Source organism: Grammomys surdaster, unplaced genomic scaffold, assembly GCF_004785775.1.
Source record: "Grammomys surdaster isolate TR1022 unplaced genomic scaffold, NIH_TR_1.0 99, whole genome shotgun sequence".
Taxonomy (NCBI): domain Eukaryota; kingdom Metazoa; phylum Chordata; class Mammalia; order Rodentia; family Muridae; genus Grammomys; species Grammomys surdaster.
Window position 1 is genome coordinate 8,815,624 of NW_021604578.1, and position 20,299 is coordinate 8,835,922.

At 39.7% G+C, this 20,299-nt stretch overlaps 1 protein-coding gene across 1 annotated transcript; it reads left to right on the plus strand.

Annotated features, from left to right (window-relative positions):
* The first annotated feature begins 1,057 nt into the window (after nucleotides 1-1,057).
* Gapt (GRB2 binding adaptor protein, transmembrane) lies at nucleotides 1,058-6,053 on the plus strand. Its single transcript, XM_028784259.1, has 2 exons — nucleotides 1,058-1,134; nucleotides 4,208-6,053. The coding sequence occupies exon 2, from the start codon at nucleotides 4,581-4,583 to the stop codon at nucleotides 5,058-5,060; it is 480 nt and encodes a 159-aa protein (XP_028640092.1). The 5' UTR covers nucleotides 1,058-1,134; nucleotides 4,208-4,580; the 3' UTR covers nucleotides 5,061-6,053.
* Nucleotides 6,054-20,299: the final 14,246 nt, after the last annotated feature.

The window sequence follows — 20,299 nt, forward strand, 5'->3', positions numbered from 1 at the left end:
CTCTCTCTCTCTCTCTCTCTCTCTCTCTCTCTCTCTCTCTCTCTCTCCACCTCCATGGAGCTGGTTCTTAGTGACGATATCACAGAAAGATTCTATGTGGAAATTGACATTCAGTCCATTTCATCACGTAGCAAGGACAGAAGCCCTGCTCATGGGCTCCCAGGGCAACTTCTGCCTATAAATTTTGGTTAATGGTGGCGTTTTTCCTTTGATGATTTCTTGGGTATTACATTAAAGGCTTACGATACCTAGTGCTAGGAATGGGCTGACTACTGTGACTAAACAAAACAAGGCAAATTTTCTTTCGTGCTGGATTTAGTTTGTTTGCTTCCTGTCAGATTGTTGCCAATCAGTAATGTCCCAATGTGCCCGTGAGTCTCCTAATAAAAAGGTACTGGACAAATTTACCTGATGAACATCAGGCAAATAGTATACCCAGAGTAATATGCCTCAGGACGTTCTCTGGGAAACCTCTATTTAATGAATGCAACGATAATGGTGATGATGGTGGTGGTGATGGTAATGATGATAGCAATAACAATAATAATAATAATAATAATCATATTCTGAACCAATATATGGCACTAGTTCAACAGATATGGATGCACCTTAGGGTTATGAATTGTAGCTTCATATTTAAATGAAGATTGCTCTATCAATCACAAAACAAACAAACAAACAAAAATACTCAAGGCCTATGTTAGTGTGAGTTTTAAAACCTCTTTGAAGAAAACAAAGGAAATGATTTATTCTAAAGTGAACATTGTGAATATTGATCAAAAAAGAAAAATCATCTAGGCTTTGCATAATTAATATATATATTAATTATGCCAAGCCTAGATGATATATATATATATATATATATTTCAAAAAGTTCTACCCACAAAGAGGGAGGGTCATTTATAATTCTGCAGTATCTGATAGCAACTTCCTCACAAACCAGGAAACTCTGCAAGTATTAAATAAACTGAAGGGAGGAGGAGCCAAAGAAGGAAGTAACTGACCAGCATGAAAAGAGGAACAGTGCTCAGCTGAAGACAGATTGATAAAGAGTGACAGACGACAGACAGAGCTGGCCACTCCCAGGCTTCCTGCGAGTCCAGCTGATTTAAAGTGTTTGTGTGATGGAAAGAGGTAAGAAATGAATTCATGTGTAACCAAGTAGTGATGCTTTGTTACATTAGAAACAACTTGTATGTTGTTGTTGTTCATGATGGTGGTGGTGGTGGTGGTGGTGGTGTGTGTATGTGTGTGTGTGGATGGTTTTGGCTTAGTCATAGCAGGGATAGCAACTTGCAAGTTACTGGTGAGGTTGGCAAACCTAGGACCATGCTACACTAATTAGCCCTTTCCTCGGCTTGCCACGCTACCTGATGGAAATATACTGTCTGCTTTGCAAGGTCTGCTTACAAAGAACCTGTGATTTGAAGACAAATGAATAATTATTGGTCAGCTTGCAGAAACTGTTGCTTTCCCAAGTGAAAAGAGCTTCCAAGCTGGGCAGAGTGAACCTCATTGAGGTATCATACTAGGACGTTTTATTATGATTTGAAATATGTCTTCATCTTTCCGTTTTATATCTCACAGATTTTTCTCCCATACAGTGAGCTTGAAGACAGGGAAAAGATATGTTTCTTTGGCTGTTCTTTTGCTCAGTTAATATTCTTTATGTGATTTTTATATTAAAGGATGTCTGCTCTGCATAGAACTAAGATAAATTCTTTCAGAAACTAAGAGGGAGCCTCTTGCTTCAATGCACCTGCCCAGGAGACAGCAGCCAGTCAAGCAGAAAACCCAATTCCATTCTCTTGGAAGCATAGCTCATTTCTAAAACACTGATTAATTCCACTCGATATTTGAACTTTACTCTGGAAATGCATCCCACATATTCTGGATAACATGTGTGTAATTATTTACGCCATGACATATTAAGACATATCCATTCTCATCTGCCCATAAAGGAAATGAGGCTCTGTTTGTAGAAATCATTAGACAAATGTCTGTATGTGGCCTTTGTGTCATGTCTACCCTTGGAAGAGTGGGAGGACTTCGTAGACTATAGCACTATTACTTTTTTAAGTTAGTATATGCAATAGTGCATATTTTTTTGAAATCGTAATTTTAACTTATTCACACAGGGTTATAAACACAAAAAGGCAGGACATAGGGAAGGGGATGACACTGGAGCGTGGGTGTTCAAGGGGAGTACAGATATCTTTCAGAACAGGGTATCGTCTGGTTGAAGGTTCAGGGGACAGGTCGCTATGACTCTGCCTATGATTCATTTGTCCTTATCTAAGTTGGTATTATCTACAAATGCTACCTATTTACAAGGTCTATGACTACTCAGGCTGATAAATTTCCACAAAAGCTGCCTGTTTACATTAGCTTTATAGCCATCTCTTTCAATGTTTTTCCACAGAGACCCAAGACTTGGTGTTAGTATACATGTATGACAGGCCTATTGCTGATTTTAGGCCTATGGCTGATTTTACAATAGTGCATTTTAATATGACTTTTCATACCCATATCATTGCATCTTGCTCATACTTGCTTACTCTTACTGACTACCACCATTCTGCATGCTACCTTTCTCATTTCAACTGTAGACAATAAAATGTGTTGGTTTTGACATAGGGTGTCATTCTGTATCCCATCTAGCCTCAGCTTCCCTGTGCCAGGGTTACACAGGCACAAGCCACCATGAACAGCTCAGATTGTCAATATTCCATGGTGAATAAATAATTCTATGCTCAGTCCCAGTGTACCCCACCCCAGGACTCCAAGGAACTTGAGCGATATCTGTATTGGGAGTGTTTGACCCTAAATAGTTATCAAAGAGAGGTTATTATACACAAACTGCGTGTCGTGCTTCATTTGTTTCTATAAGATGCAAGATTGAATATTTGTAGCTTGATATAATCTGACCTTGAACAGATTTCTAAGAAGTTGACATTAGAAATGTGCCCTCACTGAGGGCAGGGGAGTGCTCTGTGGGTTTTTCCTTCTCCTTTCACCGTAGTGAGACTAGAAATGGATCCCTCCGTCTATTAGCAGATATTTAGTGTATTAGCTTTCCTGTGCTTAGTACTAGTGCTGGTGTCTAGGAGATAAGTACAGCTAACTAGTTGTTAGTGAGTTGTTATCTCGAATCCTCCATTTTATCTTCTGTAAGGTGAGAATACCAGTAGTACCTCACACGAGAGCTGTAGGGTTAAGTGTGACAATCCACATGAAAGTGTTTGAAAGCAAATTTAAGATACGCCCCTAATTAAATATTATTGACAGTGACACTCAGTAGACAGTAGTAAAGAATACTATAGTCACTATTGAATATATTGGCTGTCACTATTCCTGAGTCTCACTTGAAACGTATAGTAAGAATGCTTTGTGGCTATAATCGCAGTAGAAAATTCTGTCTGATGGATTACTTTGCGTTTCTCTCCTTGCTACTTTAAAGTTTCAAGGGAAGACTTCAAACATCACCTTAATTAAGTGTAAACCATTTGCTACATTTGTGATTAAAAATTTTTACAAAGATATTTTGCTTCACTTAAAAAAAAAAATCTCCCAAGACTTCGGAATAATCGACACACCCTTTAAAATCTGTCCTCTTCAAGTGTCAGTTAAAAGTAGTTAGTTGCTGTATTTGGAAGTCACTTAAAAATGCCCTCTTGTATTCAGATAAATACTGACTGGGTTCATTTTCTGTGTTAGGTGTTCTGATTCACTCTAAGAATGTAAAGATGGAAAGAGCTGAGCCCTACTCCCCTTTAGACCAGGTAGGAGGAAAGAATTTCCTTGCATTTACGGTACCATCCTCTGCTAGAGAATGGGCTAACTAACTTTAAGGCTCTAGAGGGAGGAGTGACTTGGGAGTTGACACAGCCTCTGTCCACTCCAAAGGAGGATGGCAAGGCTTCACAGAGAGGCAGGAAGCAATGGACAGGGCATACTTGGATAGTTTTATCGTGTTTCTCCTATGCTGGAAGAACCTTACGTTTCGTTTGAAAATCATCAACCAATACAAGCAACTACACTTGGGCAGAGGTATATTTTTCACTCTTGTTTCAAAACAGCTCGTGTTCTACTCATTATTAAAAGCAAGAACTGACAATACAGGGATGTCTAACACATTTGGTAGATGTGATAAATTTAAAATCTCATGAGGTACTAAGAATACAGCTAATATATTTTTAATTTATAGCAGGTTTCTGGACGGCACCTCCGTTTTCTTGAGGTTTCTGCTGTGCTGTTATTCTCTGCTCACCTCGGCTTCACTTTGTGATGCACCAAGGGAAACAGAAGTGGAGAGGATTAAAATTCCTCCAATTCAGTTCTAGCATCCAAGGATGGTGATCCAGTAAACGTCACCATCAGAGACTGAATTGGTTCACTCTCAGGTCTAGTTGCATCGGGATTTGGCCAGTAATGTCCTTTGAGATCTGGAAAAGAAATGCCTAAAGGAAGCCTTCCAGCTTGGCTTTGAACCTCAACCATAACAGGCAACCAGAAACTGCCTCTGCTTGTGCCTGTGAATTGATTAACCGCACCAGGCGGCTGAACAGCACTGTGCTGAAATGCTGAAAAGCTTTGTGAGTTCTCCGGTGGGTGTGGCTGTCGGCGTTTCCCTACTAGTACTCTTGCTGGTCTGTGGGGTTGGATGTGCTTGGCACTGGAATCGCAGGGAAACCACAGCACTGCAACTTACCTTACCGAAGTTTATACAAAGAAGAAGCAGCAGGCATAAAGACTACACGAAATCCGTCGGCTTGAGTGCCTACGTGACTAGCCCAAGCACTAAAACCTCAGTGGAAAGCAAAGACCACAAATCTACTGCCAAGAGAAATAAGATGCACGGCAACTATGAAAACGTGGAAGTGGGCCCTCCCCGCACTGAAGGGGCAACTGAGAAGGCCCTGTACGAAAACACGCAGCCGTCTAATCTCGAGGAGCATGTCTATGGGAATCAAATGGACCCCCTATATTATAACTTTCAGAAACCTAGTCTTCCTCCTCCTCAAGATGAAGACATATACATCCTTCCAGATTGCGACTAGCTTTTCAACAAACTGAGACTCGTTGTTAGAGGAAAAATGATCACCAGTCCTCTAAGTGGACTGATGCCATCATGATTAAACTATCCTGATGAAATGGTCTCTTTTCTATCACCACCCGTATAAATCCCCACTAAGAGAACCATTGTAGAAAAGTTCTAGAACGCCCCCCCCAACACATGTGCCCTACCTTCAATTAAATCTGTGCTGTATTATATTCATTTTTCTTTTGAAATGTTTCCTGTAACAGCTTTCCTTCGTCCCTTCCTCTACCATCTTTTGACGTCAGCATTACTACAGTCTTCTAGCAGGTCGTCCTTTTCCTGTGCTGAGGGGCTAACCCAAGGTCTTTGACATGCCAGGTAAGTGCTCAACCACTGAGCCACATCTCTAGCCTGGTCTTCTGAGTTACATCCAATCAATGGCCTATGACACAGCAGGTTGATCTTCAGAAAATATTCTAGGTGCTCACATCATTATTTTGCCAAAAAAAATAATAATTTTTATGTTGTTTGCAAAAGTATAAAGCTCAAAACCCTAACTCCAAAATTCATGACTTTTTCAGTTATACCTTCCTTTTCCAGTTATTTCCCCTCACCCCTCAGTTCTTTGCTTGCATCTGAGTCATCTTGAAGCTGCCAATCCCCTCTCTCAACTCCACTGTGTGACTTGTCTGCCTCTCAAGTCTGCCTCAGGTCATAATTTCTTCCAGCATCCCCCATTTCAAACCTATGTTTCCTTTTTTAGACCTTGTTGCCTGTTTAATTCTTTGAACATTTAAAGATATGAATGTTTGCTATGTATTTTATTATTAATGTAATATGAGGATGTCTTCAGTAGCAGTTAAACAGAAAAGTGAAGTGGTTCCTAGTAATATTCTTAGATCCAAAGACATCGTATGAAGAACTAAAAGCTTGGTTATTTGAAAAAAAATATGAATCTTAGTTTGTCAAGTAGTTTTGAGAAAAACTAATAAATTTACTAATTCTAAATCTATCTCATAAATTTTGTTGAATGTCTTCTAACTGTGTGTGTGTGTGTGTGTGTTATTGCACTGGGAAGTTGGGAGATGAGGAAAGGAAGTATAAGCAAGCAAGGAAAGAAAGAGATAGAGGGGGAGGGAGAGACAGAGGAGGGAGGAAAGGAGGGAGAGACAAGAAAGGAGACAAATCGTTAATATATACTTTCTACACACAAAGCAAGGATAATAGATACATACTAAGTTTATTATGAGTCTCTAAACACTGCCTTTTATAGGATGCTCTGAACTACTTGGCCAGGTACCCAGCTGACTGCTACTTTTGCCAGGTAAATCTTTACTGAACTTTGCTGATAGGAAGTTTTCATCGAACAGAAGTCTGAAAAAAAATTTTTTTCTTGTCCTATTTGCAGAACAAAATGCAAGCATGTGATTGACTCCAGCGAACTGTTGGCAGTTTCTAATTTCTCCTAGTCTTAGCCTTCCATTAGAGGTTCCTTAGGGGACCTCTGCTAGGGGGTTCCTTAGAATCAGAGGACTAGCTTTCCGATCCCCCCAGAGTATCATCAGGAGACAAGAGCCATTCTGAGTTCTAGGGACCAGCTGTGCCAGACTCTGAAATTCAGATCTTAGTTCCAAGTTTATAAATATCTGCAGTTGCTATCTTTATGTTCTGAGGCATATGATGTCCCATCAAGTTATCTGTCCCCATATAAGTGTGAGTCAGTTTGTGTGTGTGTGTGTGTGTGTGTGTGTGTGTGTGTTGTATGCGTATGAGTGAGTGTATATGTATGTGCATGCACATGTGTGTATGTGTATGTGTGTGTACATGTGCAGATGTATATGCTTGTGTGTGTATATGCATTTTTTTATGTGAGCATGTGTCTATCTGTGTGAGAGGGTGTGTGTGTGAGAGAGAGCAGTACCTGTTCGATTATGTATATTACATTCTCTCTGTTAGACTGAAAAACATTCCTTCCCCAGTTAGACCCCACTATCATGATTCCATGAGAGATAAAGATAATAAAGTTGTTTACATCTATATAGGATAACATTTTACAATTATCTTTTTACTATTAGAAGATACAATTACCTGCTACAATAAAAGAGAAAAGAAGTTGGGGCAGAGAAGAAGAGATAGCTGCAGCAAATTCACCGAGTGTGATTTAGCTGTGGGCTTACAACACATGAAGGTGTGCTGACATCCTGTGACTTACAGCAATCATGAATTAAAGTCTGCTTCCAGCATCTAGCAACAGCAAACATTTCTATGGCTTATAGACTTTTCTCTCTGCTTTTTATCTTACTTTCTAACTTATTATTGATCCCTACAATAAGGAAAGCCTTGCTTATGCCACCATTAGCATTGGATTACAGCCTCTGCTTACTGCTTAGGCTAGAGAGGAAGGGCAAGGACAACTAGGCACTTAAGTCAAGGTGACAGTTGAGATACTGGGTTCTTTGCAAAATAGGTAAGAGAAAGAAACCAAGTAGAAGGAGATGATTTTTATTGACATTGTAATGGCCCAGAGCAGTAGTTCTCAACCTTCCTAAAGTTGTAATCATCTGATACAGTTTCTTATGTTGTAGTGTCCCCAACCATAAAATTATTCATGGCTACTTTGTAACAGTAATTTTGCTACTGTTATGAATCATAATGTAAACATCTGTATTTTCTCATGGCCTTAAGTGACCTGGTGAAAGTGTAATTCAACCACCAAAGGGGTTGCAACCCACAGGTTGTACTTCCTTTAAATTCTTATGCTGAAACTGTATCTCCAACATCATGAAGTTCGGATGCGGGCCTTTTGGGCCATGATTAACTTCAGATGTGGTTAGATGAGAAAGGAGCACCCCTGGTTAGAACAGTGCCTTTACAAGAAAAGACTAGAGAGCTGCTGACTTGGCTTAGCAGCACAGTGCTTGCCTGGTATATGTGAAACCTCATGTTCAGTCCAGTATGGATGTAGATGGACGAACAAGGAAGTAGAGAAAGAAGGATGAGGAAGATGATAAGAGAAGAATGGAGGAGAATCTTCTCCCTCTTTCCCCATAACTCTTCTCTTTATTATGAGAATATCAGGAGGTAGAGAGCCCTTATCAGTACTAGCGCTTTGATACTGAATGTCTTAGCCTCCACAACTGTGAGAAACACATAGATGTTTTAGCCCTCCATTCTGTGACATTTTGTTATAACTACATAAGCAGACACTTTGGAGACATCTATACCATGACACTTAGGCTTTTTTCTTTTTTCTTTTTAATTCAGTGCATAGGTTGAACATCTATTTTTAAGTGCATATTTTAGCCTAAGGTCTGAGGGCATTGTACGTTTGATCTTTGTGCTTCTCTTCCAGGATTTCTTTAAAACGTCTCACAACCATTCTAATTGGCTCTTTATGAGTTTTTCTTTGTTTCGGGTCCTTTATATAAACATGGGCATTGAAACGGACACTCTCCTGCTCCAGGTTCTTTCTAAATCATTTGACCAAGATAGGTAACCTTTTGTTTCTAGTTGGTGCTTTTCAAACATCTGATACTCAATAGGATTCAAACTAGTGGGTTAAGGGTAAGTATTTGGAGATCACTCAGAGATAGGTATGGATGTACTTGGGATGAAAGACCCAGAGAGGAAAGGAAGGTATCCACCACCCTGGTTACTTGCTAATGACTTAAAAATCTGACAGTCAAAAGTGTTTCAATGTCAAACACCTGTAACATATCATGACAGGAATGTATCATCTGCTCAGTCTCCCTGTCTTCAGCAGCAATGTCTGACTCAAGGGGAAAAAAACCCTTTGGCTCAGTAATCCCCAGACATGAACCCAGAAAACTTCACAGTGTGTCTATTGTTTTTGTTGCCTCTGAGTGAAGAGGTCTGAAATATATGACAGTGGCATGATAAAGAGATAGAGTCAAAGCAGATTAGGCACCTAGCTAAAGAACTTGTTTGAAAACGATGTCTGGCATGACCCTGTGGTTTCCTTCTCTTCATTCAACATTTCAATTTACAACATCCTTAACCCCCCCCTTAGAATAGCTACATTGAACTAGGCTTAAAAGTCAATCATGCAGAATAAATGGTTTTCAAAGAACTGTATCAGGAACTTAAGAATTTGTGAATATACAGTGAGTGGTTATTAAGTTATGCTTTCTTGAAAGACAGGATGACAGTAGATTATATCTTAGTTGTAATTATATTTTGAACCAAGGGCCCTTTGTATTCCTCCATTGGATGGCCATGAAGATACTGGATATCAAAGTCATGAATATTTTAAATGACTTTAATGACCAAATAGAATGAAGAAATTTTAAATCATACAGTAAATATCAATCAAGTGTCTAAGCCCTGAAAGCGTTCTTTGCATCAATAGTAGAGTAGAGAAGGATAGGAAAACATAATGTCTCAGCAGTCACATGGCTCACAAATGACAAAGGCAGTCCATAACAAAGCTATTAAATGGTCTCATGATAATAGTCTGATAGAAAAGCACATGGTGTAATGGGAGAGTGGAGCCAGGCTTAGGCTAGGAAAGCTGGCCTCTAGACAGACCAGGACAAGTAAGAGATAAGTTCACAGAGGCTGAGGAAGTGATGTCAGTGGAAGCCTCCTTCCTGAGCTAGCTCTTATCGTGTCAGAAGGTGCTATAAGCCTGCTAAGGCAAGATATCACCAATAGTGCAATAGAGGTACTTGTATCTTTGGAGCAAACAACAGCTGTCTAATTAGATACAATACTCACTCAATTAGAGGGAGTCTGTACCTAGTAGTAAAATTCAAGCCTCATCCTGTGGTTGAAGATGTCATAGACCCTAGAAAAGTATGTACTTCCACACACACATCATATTTCTACAGTAATATGGTTTCCATCTGCCTTCTAAAATATTCATCTTTGTATCCATAGACAAATTCAGTTCTCACATCTCATCAAAGATGCTTCCTTTTGTAGCAGGAAGGGACTATTAAAACCATAACTGGCCAAACCGCAGAAAGTAGGTGACCATGGGGTTCTCAAGCCCAAATGGAAGATCTGTAACACAATCCTTACATTTAAAGCTCAGGGAAAAGCTTGGAAGGAGGAGGTGGGGCAGAAAAAAATGTAACAGCCTGAGGATCATCACGGCTGTTACATCAAAGGTTCTTTTAGACAGGACAGGGATGCTGTTCCCAGGAACTCTCAACGTTATGATTCTCTGCAAAAGACCTGGAAAGACCACAATGGACACACCAGCGTGGATGCAAGGAAATTCCACAAGATTCCACACTTAAATCAAGCACTACAGGCAGTCTGTGGCTGCTCACAGAGGCTAACTTTTTTCTATTTTTTTCTTTTTCTTTTTTCCAAGAGATGAGACCTTAATCCTAAGAAGTCAACCTTAAAAACATGCAAAGAAGAGCAACACTAACTAGACTCAGTAATACAGACAGATATATAGATAGATAGAAAAATGGATGGATGGATGGATGAGTGGATGAATGGATGAGTGGATAGATAAAACACACAGATAGACAATAGATAGATGATAGATGGATGGATAGATGGTACATAGATGATAGAAAGATATCCCCAAAATAAATATAGAAGAAGAAGTCATATATTCAAATGAAGGTTGTTGGGGCCACATGGGAGGACTTAGAGAGAGAAAGGATGTACATACTTACATTTGAAATTCTCAAATTAAAATAAACAATAAAACAGAATAAGAGAGGTCAGCATATGCAGTCCTGGAGCAGAAGATGTCTAAAGAATCTGAAGGAAACAGAGCAGCGCCGTGCACTGTGAAAGGGAGGGGCAAGAGGGGACAAAGCAAAGGCCACATGTAAGACTGTCTGATAACTCACAGATTGTAACCTAACACATCTGTTACCTTTGTTGTTAAAAATGCAATGTTGGAGGCAGAAGTGACACAGGTTTAAAATTTCTTTTAAAACAATTAAATAAATAAATGAATAAATAAATAAATGCATATGGTATTGCAAACAAAAATGTCTAAGCTTTAGTACGGTATGAAAGACTGTAGTTGAGGGTATGGGAATTAATTTCTCAAAGCACAGGTCTAAGACTTAGAAGATAAACAGGGTTCCTGGACATTTTAATGAAGGCTGCAGTTTTTAATCTAAATTCAGCTCCCATCGTTTGACATTTGAGGATTCCTAGAGATAGGAATTAAGCAAATGAGAGATGCTCAAACAAAAGGGAGCATGGAGGATGGTAAATTGCCAATGCAATCAAGCCCAATGGAGGTGTGACTGCAGCTATTGACCTCCGCTGTTGCCATGGAAACCACAGCTCTGTCTCTGCTGATGTGGTTTCCCCTTTTGAAGGCTAGATTGGCTTTAGTGAATAGTTGAGGCTGAAAATGAAGGAAGTTGGGCTGTCTTTTTGACATATGTTCTTTAAATCCTTGATAGTAACAGAGACCATTTCTACTGAGGTATTTTGATTCCCCAGAATCCCAATACCTGTCAAAACTCAAGACTGAAACTCAGTAAATGGCTGTTGTTTATCAGATCCGATTCTCAGCCTTTACTCTGTGTTGGGCTTATATTTTAAATGTAAGCAAAAGCTAGAATTTGAGAGGGAAAAATAAATTTCATACATTAACATATGATCTTTTAAAGTATATCAGGATATCTGAAAACGCATCAAACAAAGGTGTGTCTGGCTTTTCTCAGTAAGCATTTCTGAGAGGACTCCAGACCATATCAGGGAGACACCTATTATCCGTATAGCTTCTGTGCCCTCACACCATAGGGAATGACTTTCTTTCACCTACTACAACCATGACTCTAAAACTCTTACAAATGAAAATTTAACCAAAGATCTCAGAATGAAGGAAAATAATAGAGGCAGTATTCGAACTCAGTTGTCCCAGTGAGAGTACCTCATTCAGGATATTTTGTTAGTCTGAGCAGATGATAATACCCTCCATTGTGGCATTATAGAACTTCAGTTTTTTTTTTTTAAAGCTACTTTGAAGCTGCCTGAATGGAACGTTCCCATTTTACAAACAAGAACAAGCTTAGAGACTTTATTTACCTTCCCCGTAGTTTCACAGAGAATTAAGAATCAATGAGGACCAGAATTTGGGGCTCTGAGCTCCCAGGTGATTTTCAACATACCTTGTTCCTTTTCTACTGACTCTGGAATTACATTATACCCTCATATTTAACGGATATGGATGTTTTGCCTGCATATGTGCCTGTGTATCACCTGCATGCCAGGTATCCACAGAGGTCAGGAAAGAGCGTTGGGTCCCCTGGAACTGGAGTTACAGATGGCTGTGAGCTTCCATGTGGATGCTGGGAATCAAAATCTGATCCTCTACAAGAACAGAGAGTGCTCAGTGAGCATCAAGCTATCTCTCCAACCCCTTGCTTGAGTTTACTAATTTGCGAGTTCCTCATAGAAACCTCTTCCTTAGATAACGGTTGAACAAATAAACAATTCCTTGAACCCGAGTAGTTTTCTTGGGGTTGCTAAGAGGAACGTGAATGAGGGGTTTTTCACAAGGAGCAAGGGTAATTAAAAGGTAGCTATGTCACCAGAATGCACACCCCAACATGGATCACAGCTCTTCTGAAACTGCAGTCCTGCTCTCCACAAGATTTGGAGGCAACGCTCCGGTCTGAGCATCTGTCTTTCTACAGTTTGGTTGCTCAGTCCCATCTGCAGCAGCTGTTTACTCCTCTTCTACATCATGAGGGAAGCTCAAGAATCTTCCAAGTCTCTATTCTCCCAGAGGCGTGGTGACATTCATTTTCCCTCCTGTCTATAACCTGAGCTACTTGCCTCCAGGAGCAAATGTTTCGACTTGGAGTGGGTGCTGCAGGACTATGCTGTACAAGTTAGGCAGAGACAGATTGAAGAGCAAATTATACAGATTTCATTTTCCCTTTCCTGCTCCAATCACTTCCATATATACCTTCTTGTTCTCTTTCAAGTTCTTAATCACAGGCACTTACGTGGCTGGAGGTCAGTCATGAAGACAGTCAAGAGTGGAATGATGTACAACATGTCCTCTTCTGGTCATTATTTCTTAAAGCACAATCTTTTGTCACTATTTTCTCTTTTGTCAGGATTTGTCTAGACCACATCTACTTCAACTCAATTATCTGATAAGAAATATAACCAAGAGTACCGTTCTTAATGATAGCAGAGCGATCAGGCGGGAGTGCTGTGTTTACGACAATGGCGTTTTAAGGAGAACACTGAGAGCATATTTGAATGAAGAACAGCTAGTAACAAACTCATCTGCCTCTCAGGGTCAGCACAGAAAGAGCCTAGAAGCTATTTTCGCTCTTTTTGTTCTAGAAGATCCAGGAAACATATTGTGAAGTATCTATGACAGGAAAGGCTGAAATGACATTAAAATCAAAGGACAAGACGAAAAATAATAGCCAAACAAAAAGAATTAACTTGTTAGCCGACCCAGCTAAAGCTTAGAATAAAGGCTTAAGAGAGTTCTGGAAAAATCCACCAGGAAGAAAAATTTTAGCCAGAAAAGAAAAATAAAGAGATATACAAATAAAAAACTCTTCCTTAGATCCGTATGATTCCCTCTGTGTAAAAGAGAAAGTTTTGTATATATTCGAAATGGTGATATTGACAAGGTGGAGTACGTAGCCCTGAACTAGACATGGGGGAAATCAGAGGAGTCGGACAGTGAGTCCTTACCCTGAACAGGCTAAGAAGCTGTTCTGTTGTTTTCCTTTCAGATATTCGAACAAAGCAAGCGTCCCCCTTGGCTCGATGGCAAGGCACCGATGGGCATTCCTTTTATTTCTAATTTCTTATGCAGATAAGGTAAGTGTGCAAACATGGCTTTGTCCGGCATGGGAGACAACACAATCCATGATAGGGGTCCCAGTCACGTTTCCCCGGGTGAGAAACAGTGGGCTCTGGGAAGAATGGGATTTGGGAAGGATGCTGTGGTTCCTGGCCTCCTGTATACCCAGACTCTGCTGAGGACCTTGAGTTGGGAACAGAGGTCCGAGGGTACATGCCAGGCAGGAAGGGGTTGGCTGAGGACAGGGGTTTGGTTCTGAGTATGCGCAGAGAGGACTGGAAGAGAGAAGACCTCTGGGAGATTTAGGTGTGGTTCTTTAAGATGAAGGCATCCTTCTGAGCAAAAATCCTTGATGAGGGAGACAGTCCATGCTTGTCCAAACTGTTTTATTTATGGCAGATGTGTATACATACACCTTACTTAGGATGAACCAGAGGTTAAAAATCTTTGCAGGAAGGAACACCCAGGAAGGAAAAGCTCATTGGCTAAACACTCAGGGCCTACCTAGATTTCTCATTAGCATAGAGAATTCTAGGTTTTTTATGCTAGATGATCGGTTGTCATGGTCCTCTCAGTGGGGTGTCATGGTTACATGTCAAGTCGTTTGGCAGGGAGCTGGCCTCCCACCTACCATTCTCAATTGTGAGATTTCTGGGGGTTTAGGCCTGTTCAACCTTAGTAGTTCTTCCGTCTGGTCTGTTGGCATTGTTTACTTGCCCCACGTGGCTTTTCTTTTCTCTTTTACGAAAGGATACATCCATCCAAAGACCGATTACACTAAAAGAAACCAGAGGGAAAGTGGAGTGTGGTTCATTTAAGAGTGATTTTTATTTCTTCCTTTAATTAGTTTCACTGCTTAATATCTTCTCCGTCTGTGTTCAAAAGGGAAGCTGGGAAGCTTAATTTAGGAGATATCTTCTTGGCTGCATTTAGTGGGAAAAAGTGTAATCAACCTGTGCATTTTCAGCATGCGAATTGAGATATTACCTCCCCCTGCCCCTTCAAAGCTTGGGCTAAATCCTAGCTCCTTTGTGAAGCTTTCTTCAACAAGAACAATCTAAAATAGCTCATCTATGTGTGGATTCTTTACCTTATCTCTCTGCCAAGGAGCTAACCAGCTCACCAATATTGAGGGTCCCTTAGCTGCTGGATATTTATACTAAAGCCTGAGGCTACAATGACAAATAAAAAAAATCAAAAAATCTGACTAGAGTCTAGATGAAATACTGAATGAGAATTCATATAAGTGAATTCATAACTAGGAGGGAAAAGATAAATGCTATGAAGAAAGAAGCATGATGGTGCTGGTATGAAAGCTTATAGTAAATGAGCTTGCACTTGGCTCACTCAAACAGTCGGGGCAGGCCATTGAAACTAGATTACTAATGTACTAATTATATAACAGAACTTACCTAGGAAGAAAACAAGAATTAGTGACTGCTTTGGTACAAAAGAGACCCATTATTAGAGAACATTAGCATTTGTATTAGTTTGCTTGTTTAAAAGAAAGGGTAAGTCTCAAACCGTTCTGTAGGGTTTATACACTGCTGCTAACATGATTAGAGAGGAACATGAACATTCCGTGGGGCACATTTGCTGGAGGCTGATTTTCTACGTAGGTCTGGCCTGAACATGACTGTGTCTAGCAGTGTAATCCAGGGGCAAATGAAACACTGCATTGTTTAGCGGACCAAAATTTGAACCACAGCTCTGATACCTATTAGCTGTGTGGCTTTAAAACATTAGTCATTCTTTTTGAGCTACAAAATTCAAAGCTGAAGAGGAGTAGTAACAAGAATTCTCTAAAGTTGCCCAGAAAAGGGAATGAGAAAATACTTGAACGCATTTTAGACACAAGCCTTGTGTAACAATTGGGATGAGGTATGGGGTCACCTCTTGTATGACTTTGTGTATGTATGTGTGTGTGTATGTATGTGTGTGTGTATATGTGTATGTGTGTGTGTATGTGTATGTATGTATGTGTGTGTATGTGTGTGTGAGTGTGTGTATGTATGTGTGTGTGTATGTGTGTATGTGTGTGTATGTGTATGTATGTGTGTGTATGTGTGTGTGAGTGTGTGAGTGTGTGTGTGTATGTGTATCTATGTGTGTGTATGTGTGTATGTGTGTGTGTGCGTGTGTGTGTGTGTCTGCGTGTGTGTATGTGTATGTATGTGTGTGTGTGTATGTGTGTGTGCACGTGAGTGTGTGTGTCTGTGTGTGTGTATGTATGTGTGTGTGTATGTATGTGTGTGTGTGTGTGCGTGTGAGTGTGTGTGAGTGTGAGTGTGTGTGTATGTGTATGTATGTGTGTGTGTATGTGCGTGTGTGTGTGTGTGTAGCAATAGAAACAACAGTGTGATTTAAGCCAGAAAGAGTCACAAGGATGTTGATGGATACTGTATCATTATCTAAGGAATAATACCAAGAAAGTGTCAGGCTAGGGAGGTAGCTCAGTGGGAAAGCATTTACCATGCAAGCTTGATGACCTGAGTTTGGAATCTGAAAAGACAGATGCTATAGCACACGCATCTGTAATGTCTGCACATCTATGAATAATGGAAGGAAGATACAGAAGAAACCCCAAGAGCTCGTGGGCCACCTAGCCACATTTTCCCAGGATAAAAAATAAAGACTGACACCCACAGTTGGCCTCTGAGCCCCTCCCATGCATGGTGGGACATGATCATACTCATAAACTTACATAATGAGATTTTAGAAATAGCAAATGTTAACAATAAATGGATGATTAGAGTTTTTTTATTACCTGAAAATATACATTTCTGTGATTAATTTGTTTGAATATTTCAAAAACTGTAAAGTGAGAATATACAGATACACACATACATGCACACACACACACACACACACACACACACACACACATTTAGTGTATTTGTTAACTTGCTAGCTCTCAATAAAATACTATAGCCTCAACACTGTGAGTTTCAATCACTTCCCTGTTTCATACTCTCCGTTAGTACCTTTTATGGATATTGCTAGATTATTTTGATATCTACTATGAGCTACAGTAATATTATTTTGATAGCTTTTGGGAAGGAAGGAATAATACCAGACCCAAAAGAAAAAAATGTACCTTTCTCAAATTAACCAAGGGATAAATTATCATTATTATCATCATCATCATCATTATTAATAGATAGAACAAAGAAGTCGGCTACTTTCCCCAGTGAGATTGCTTTTTGAATGACCGTGTCTTATTTGCTATTTTGCCAACTCATTTCCTGTCCTTGTTCCTTATGTGGATATTATTGTTGTCGTTGTTGACAATATAGTTATTATTGTCATTTGTCTCCTGGTGTCTGACTCCAGACATATTGTGCTTTTCAATGCTCACCCCACTAGCATTACACAGCCTGCAGTCTTGTTGTCATGATATGTTGACTTACTGTGCGAGCATTATTAAAAAACCGATGTTTGTTAGAACCTTATCATTACAGCAGTGGTGCCACATAGGGACCTCGTGTCCTAGGATACACAGGATTAGCTCTAGCTAGTTAGCATTGCTCATTAAGGGAAGCAGCTCATTAATTTTGCTGGAACAATGATGATCATCCTCTCTAGCTGCTTGTTTGTGGACATTGACTGTCACTGCTTAATTCCCTTGCCACTCAATATCACTTCCCCCTTCTTGCAGTCCTGGTGTGGGTTCAGTTTGTTTTCTTTTCTTTCTGTGGCGTGTGCATGTGCATGTACATGTGTGTGTCTATGGGTATGCATGTGTGTGTCTATGTGTGGGCATGTGTGTGCATGTACATGAGTGTGTCTCTGTGTGTGCATGTGTGTGTATGTACATGTGTGTGTCTATGTGTGTGCATCTGTGTGTCTGTGTGTGAATGTGTTTGTATGCTTCTATGCATGCATATCTCTGCATGTGGTGTGTGTGTGTGCATTAATGTGCTTGTTCCTAGCAGGTCTTGGCTTTCTTCAGGCTTTCCTTTTGATTCTTTCTGTTATGCATGGATGAAAGCAAAATAAACCTTATAAACGTATAAGCAGATGTGTAGCAGACAAATATATAAGAAACTAAATACCTTTTAATATATAATGTCTTCTACATCTTTGAAAATAAGTATAACTTTTCTCCTATACTCCTTACAAGGTTTATACAAACCCTCTTCTCTAGAATGACACTAAATACTCATTAACTTTCATAAGCAACTGTATTCAAGTTAACAGTACACCATCTATTATAATTGCTTGAAGGTCAAGTCATCACCATTAGCCTAATGAGACTTCTTTCAGCAAGTTTTTTATTCTTTCCATATTTCTCAGATTTGGGATAATAATTAGATGTGTCCAAATATTCCTCTTTTCTTAGACATAGAATTGATGATTTCCAGTAAATGTCTTGTCTTCCTGAAATCTGTGAGTGGATCTCACAAAAGCACTGATGGGCTGAAGTACTTCGCTATTTTGTTCACTTGAACCTGGATGTGTGTGAATATGTGTGTGTGTGTGTGTGTGTGTGTGTGTGCACATGAGTGTATATGTGTTCTTTTTAATAATTGCTATTGTATTTGTAACCTGGATATGTATTCGTGTGTGTGTGTGTGTGTGTGTGCATGCATGCTTGTATGTGTGTGCCTAAGTGTGTATATATATTTGCTCTTTTTAAAAGTCTCTATCATTTTCTTTATATAAGCCTGATGACCCAACTTTGAGCCTCCAAACTCACTGGTGGAAGAAGAGAACTGTCCTAGATCATCTTCTGACCTCTACATTTGTGTTGTGGCACCCTCACGTATATTTCCTTTCCTTAGGCCTTAGTTCACAGTAATTTTTCTAGAGCAAATGGAGTCTGAATACTAACATTTTTTTCTATAGACATGTAAGAAGGGCACATCTGATGCCCCAACCCTAAGAGATATTATAATTCACTGATGTTTAGAAAATTTTAGAGCTAATGGTGATAGTCAGTGTTTTGTATTGCGTTAGTGAAACAATTGAGTCTAAACTTAATCCTGCAAGCAATTTCAGGTAATGTTATTTTTGAAGCTGATAATTTCATGGAAATACTGTTCTTCAGCACCTTTGCTGATCTTTAGCTGGCGTGGGTGGCCCCTTGCAGCTGTGCTAAGTCTCATGCTCAGTGCTCAACGTTTGGCTTAATGCCTTAAGCGTATTAATTGTTTAATAAGAGACTCACTCACCTTTGTACACTGCATGCCCAACCCTGTTGGTTAGAGCTTGAGGCCCTGTTTCCTTACTCAGCCCATGCAAGGGGCAGGGAAACCTTAACAAGATCCATCCAAAGAAAAATTAATTTTATTAAATCCCAGGTATTTATAATTTCCTACTTGGCCTTCAAAGCCTATAGAAAATGTATATTTATATAAAAACACCAGATTATAACCATTTGACTAATCCTAACCATCTGCTAAGAGACTTTCGGTTTTGAAATCCTCTGCAGACTAAACCAAAATATCTCTCTCTCTCTCTCTCTCTCTCTCTCTCTCTCTCTCTCTCTCTCTCTCTGTTTGGTTTTTTGGTTTTTTGTTTCTTTGTTGTTTTTTTTTTTTCAGAGACAGGGTTTCTCTGTGTAGCCCTGGCTGTAGACCAGGCTGGCCTCGAACTCAGAAATCTGCCTGCCTCTGCCTCCCAAGTGGTGGGATTAAAGGTGTATGCCACCACTGCCTGGCTTAAACTTAAATCTCTTAGTGTAAAACAATGACATTTGTATTTTCAAAAAAACCTCCATAAGTTTAGTTGTCTTTAACTTGATGAGTACATTAAGAAAAAACTTCATTAAACTGTTGATATTTATAATGTAGAAGGTTGTGTTGCCAATCAGAACAGTTAGAGAAAAACTGTTCATGTTTGATAAGAGTCCCAGAAGCCACCTACAGGGAGACAGAGAAAAAGGAATGCCTTTTAAAAATGTTGTATTTTAAAATTATGCCTTAGTTAGGGTTTCACTGCTGTCAAAAGATGCCATGCCCAAGGCAGATTTTATATATGAAAATATTTAATTGAGTTTGCTTATGGTTTCAGAGATTTAGTCTATTATCATCATGATGGGAAGCATGGCAGCATGCAGGCAGACATGGTGCTGGAGAAGGAACTGAGAGTTTTACATTTGATCTGCAGGCAATAGAAGGGGACTGAGTTCTATACTAGGGAGAACTTGAGCATATGAAACCTCAAAACCTGACCCCAGAGTGACATACTTCTTCCAACAAGGCCACACCTCCTAATAGTGCCACTCCGTATGAGCCAAGCATTCAAACACATGAGTCTATGGATGTGATACCATTCAAACTACCACAAATGGTTACACACACACACACACACACATGATTTTAATTAAATTAGAATGATATCACTTTATCCTCCCCTTTCAACCTCTTGCCCCTTCCAGGTACCTTCCTTTGGTGCCAAGCATCTCAAGTTGATGGTCTCTGTCTATCTATCTATCTATCTATCTATCTATCTATCTATCTATCTATCTA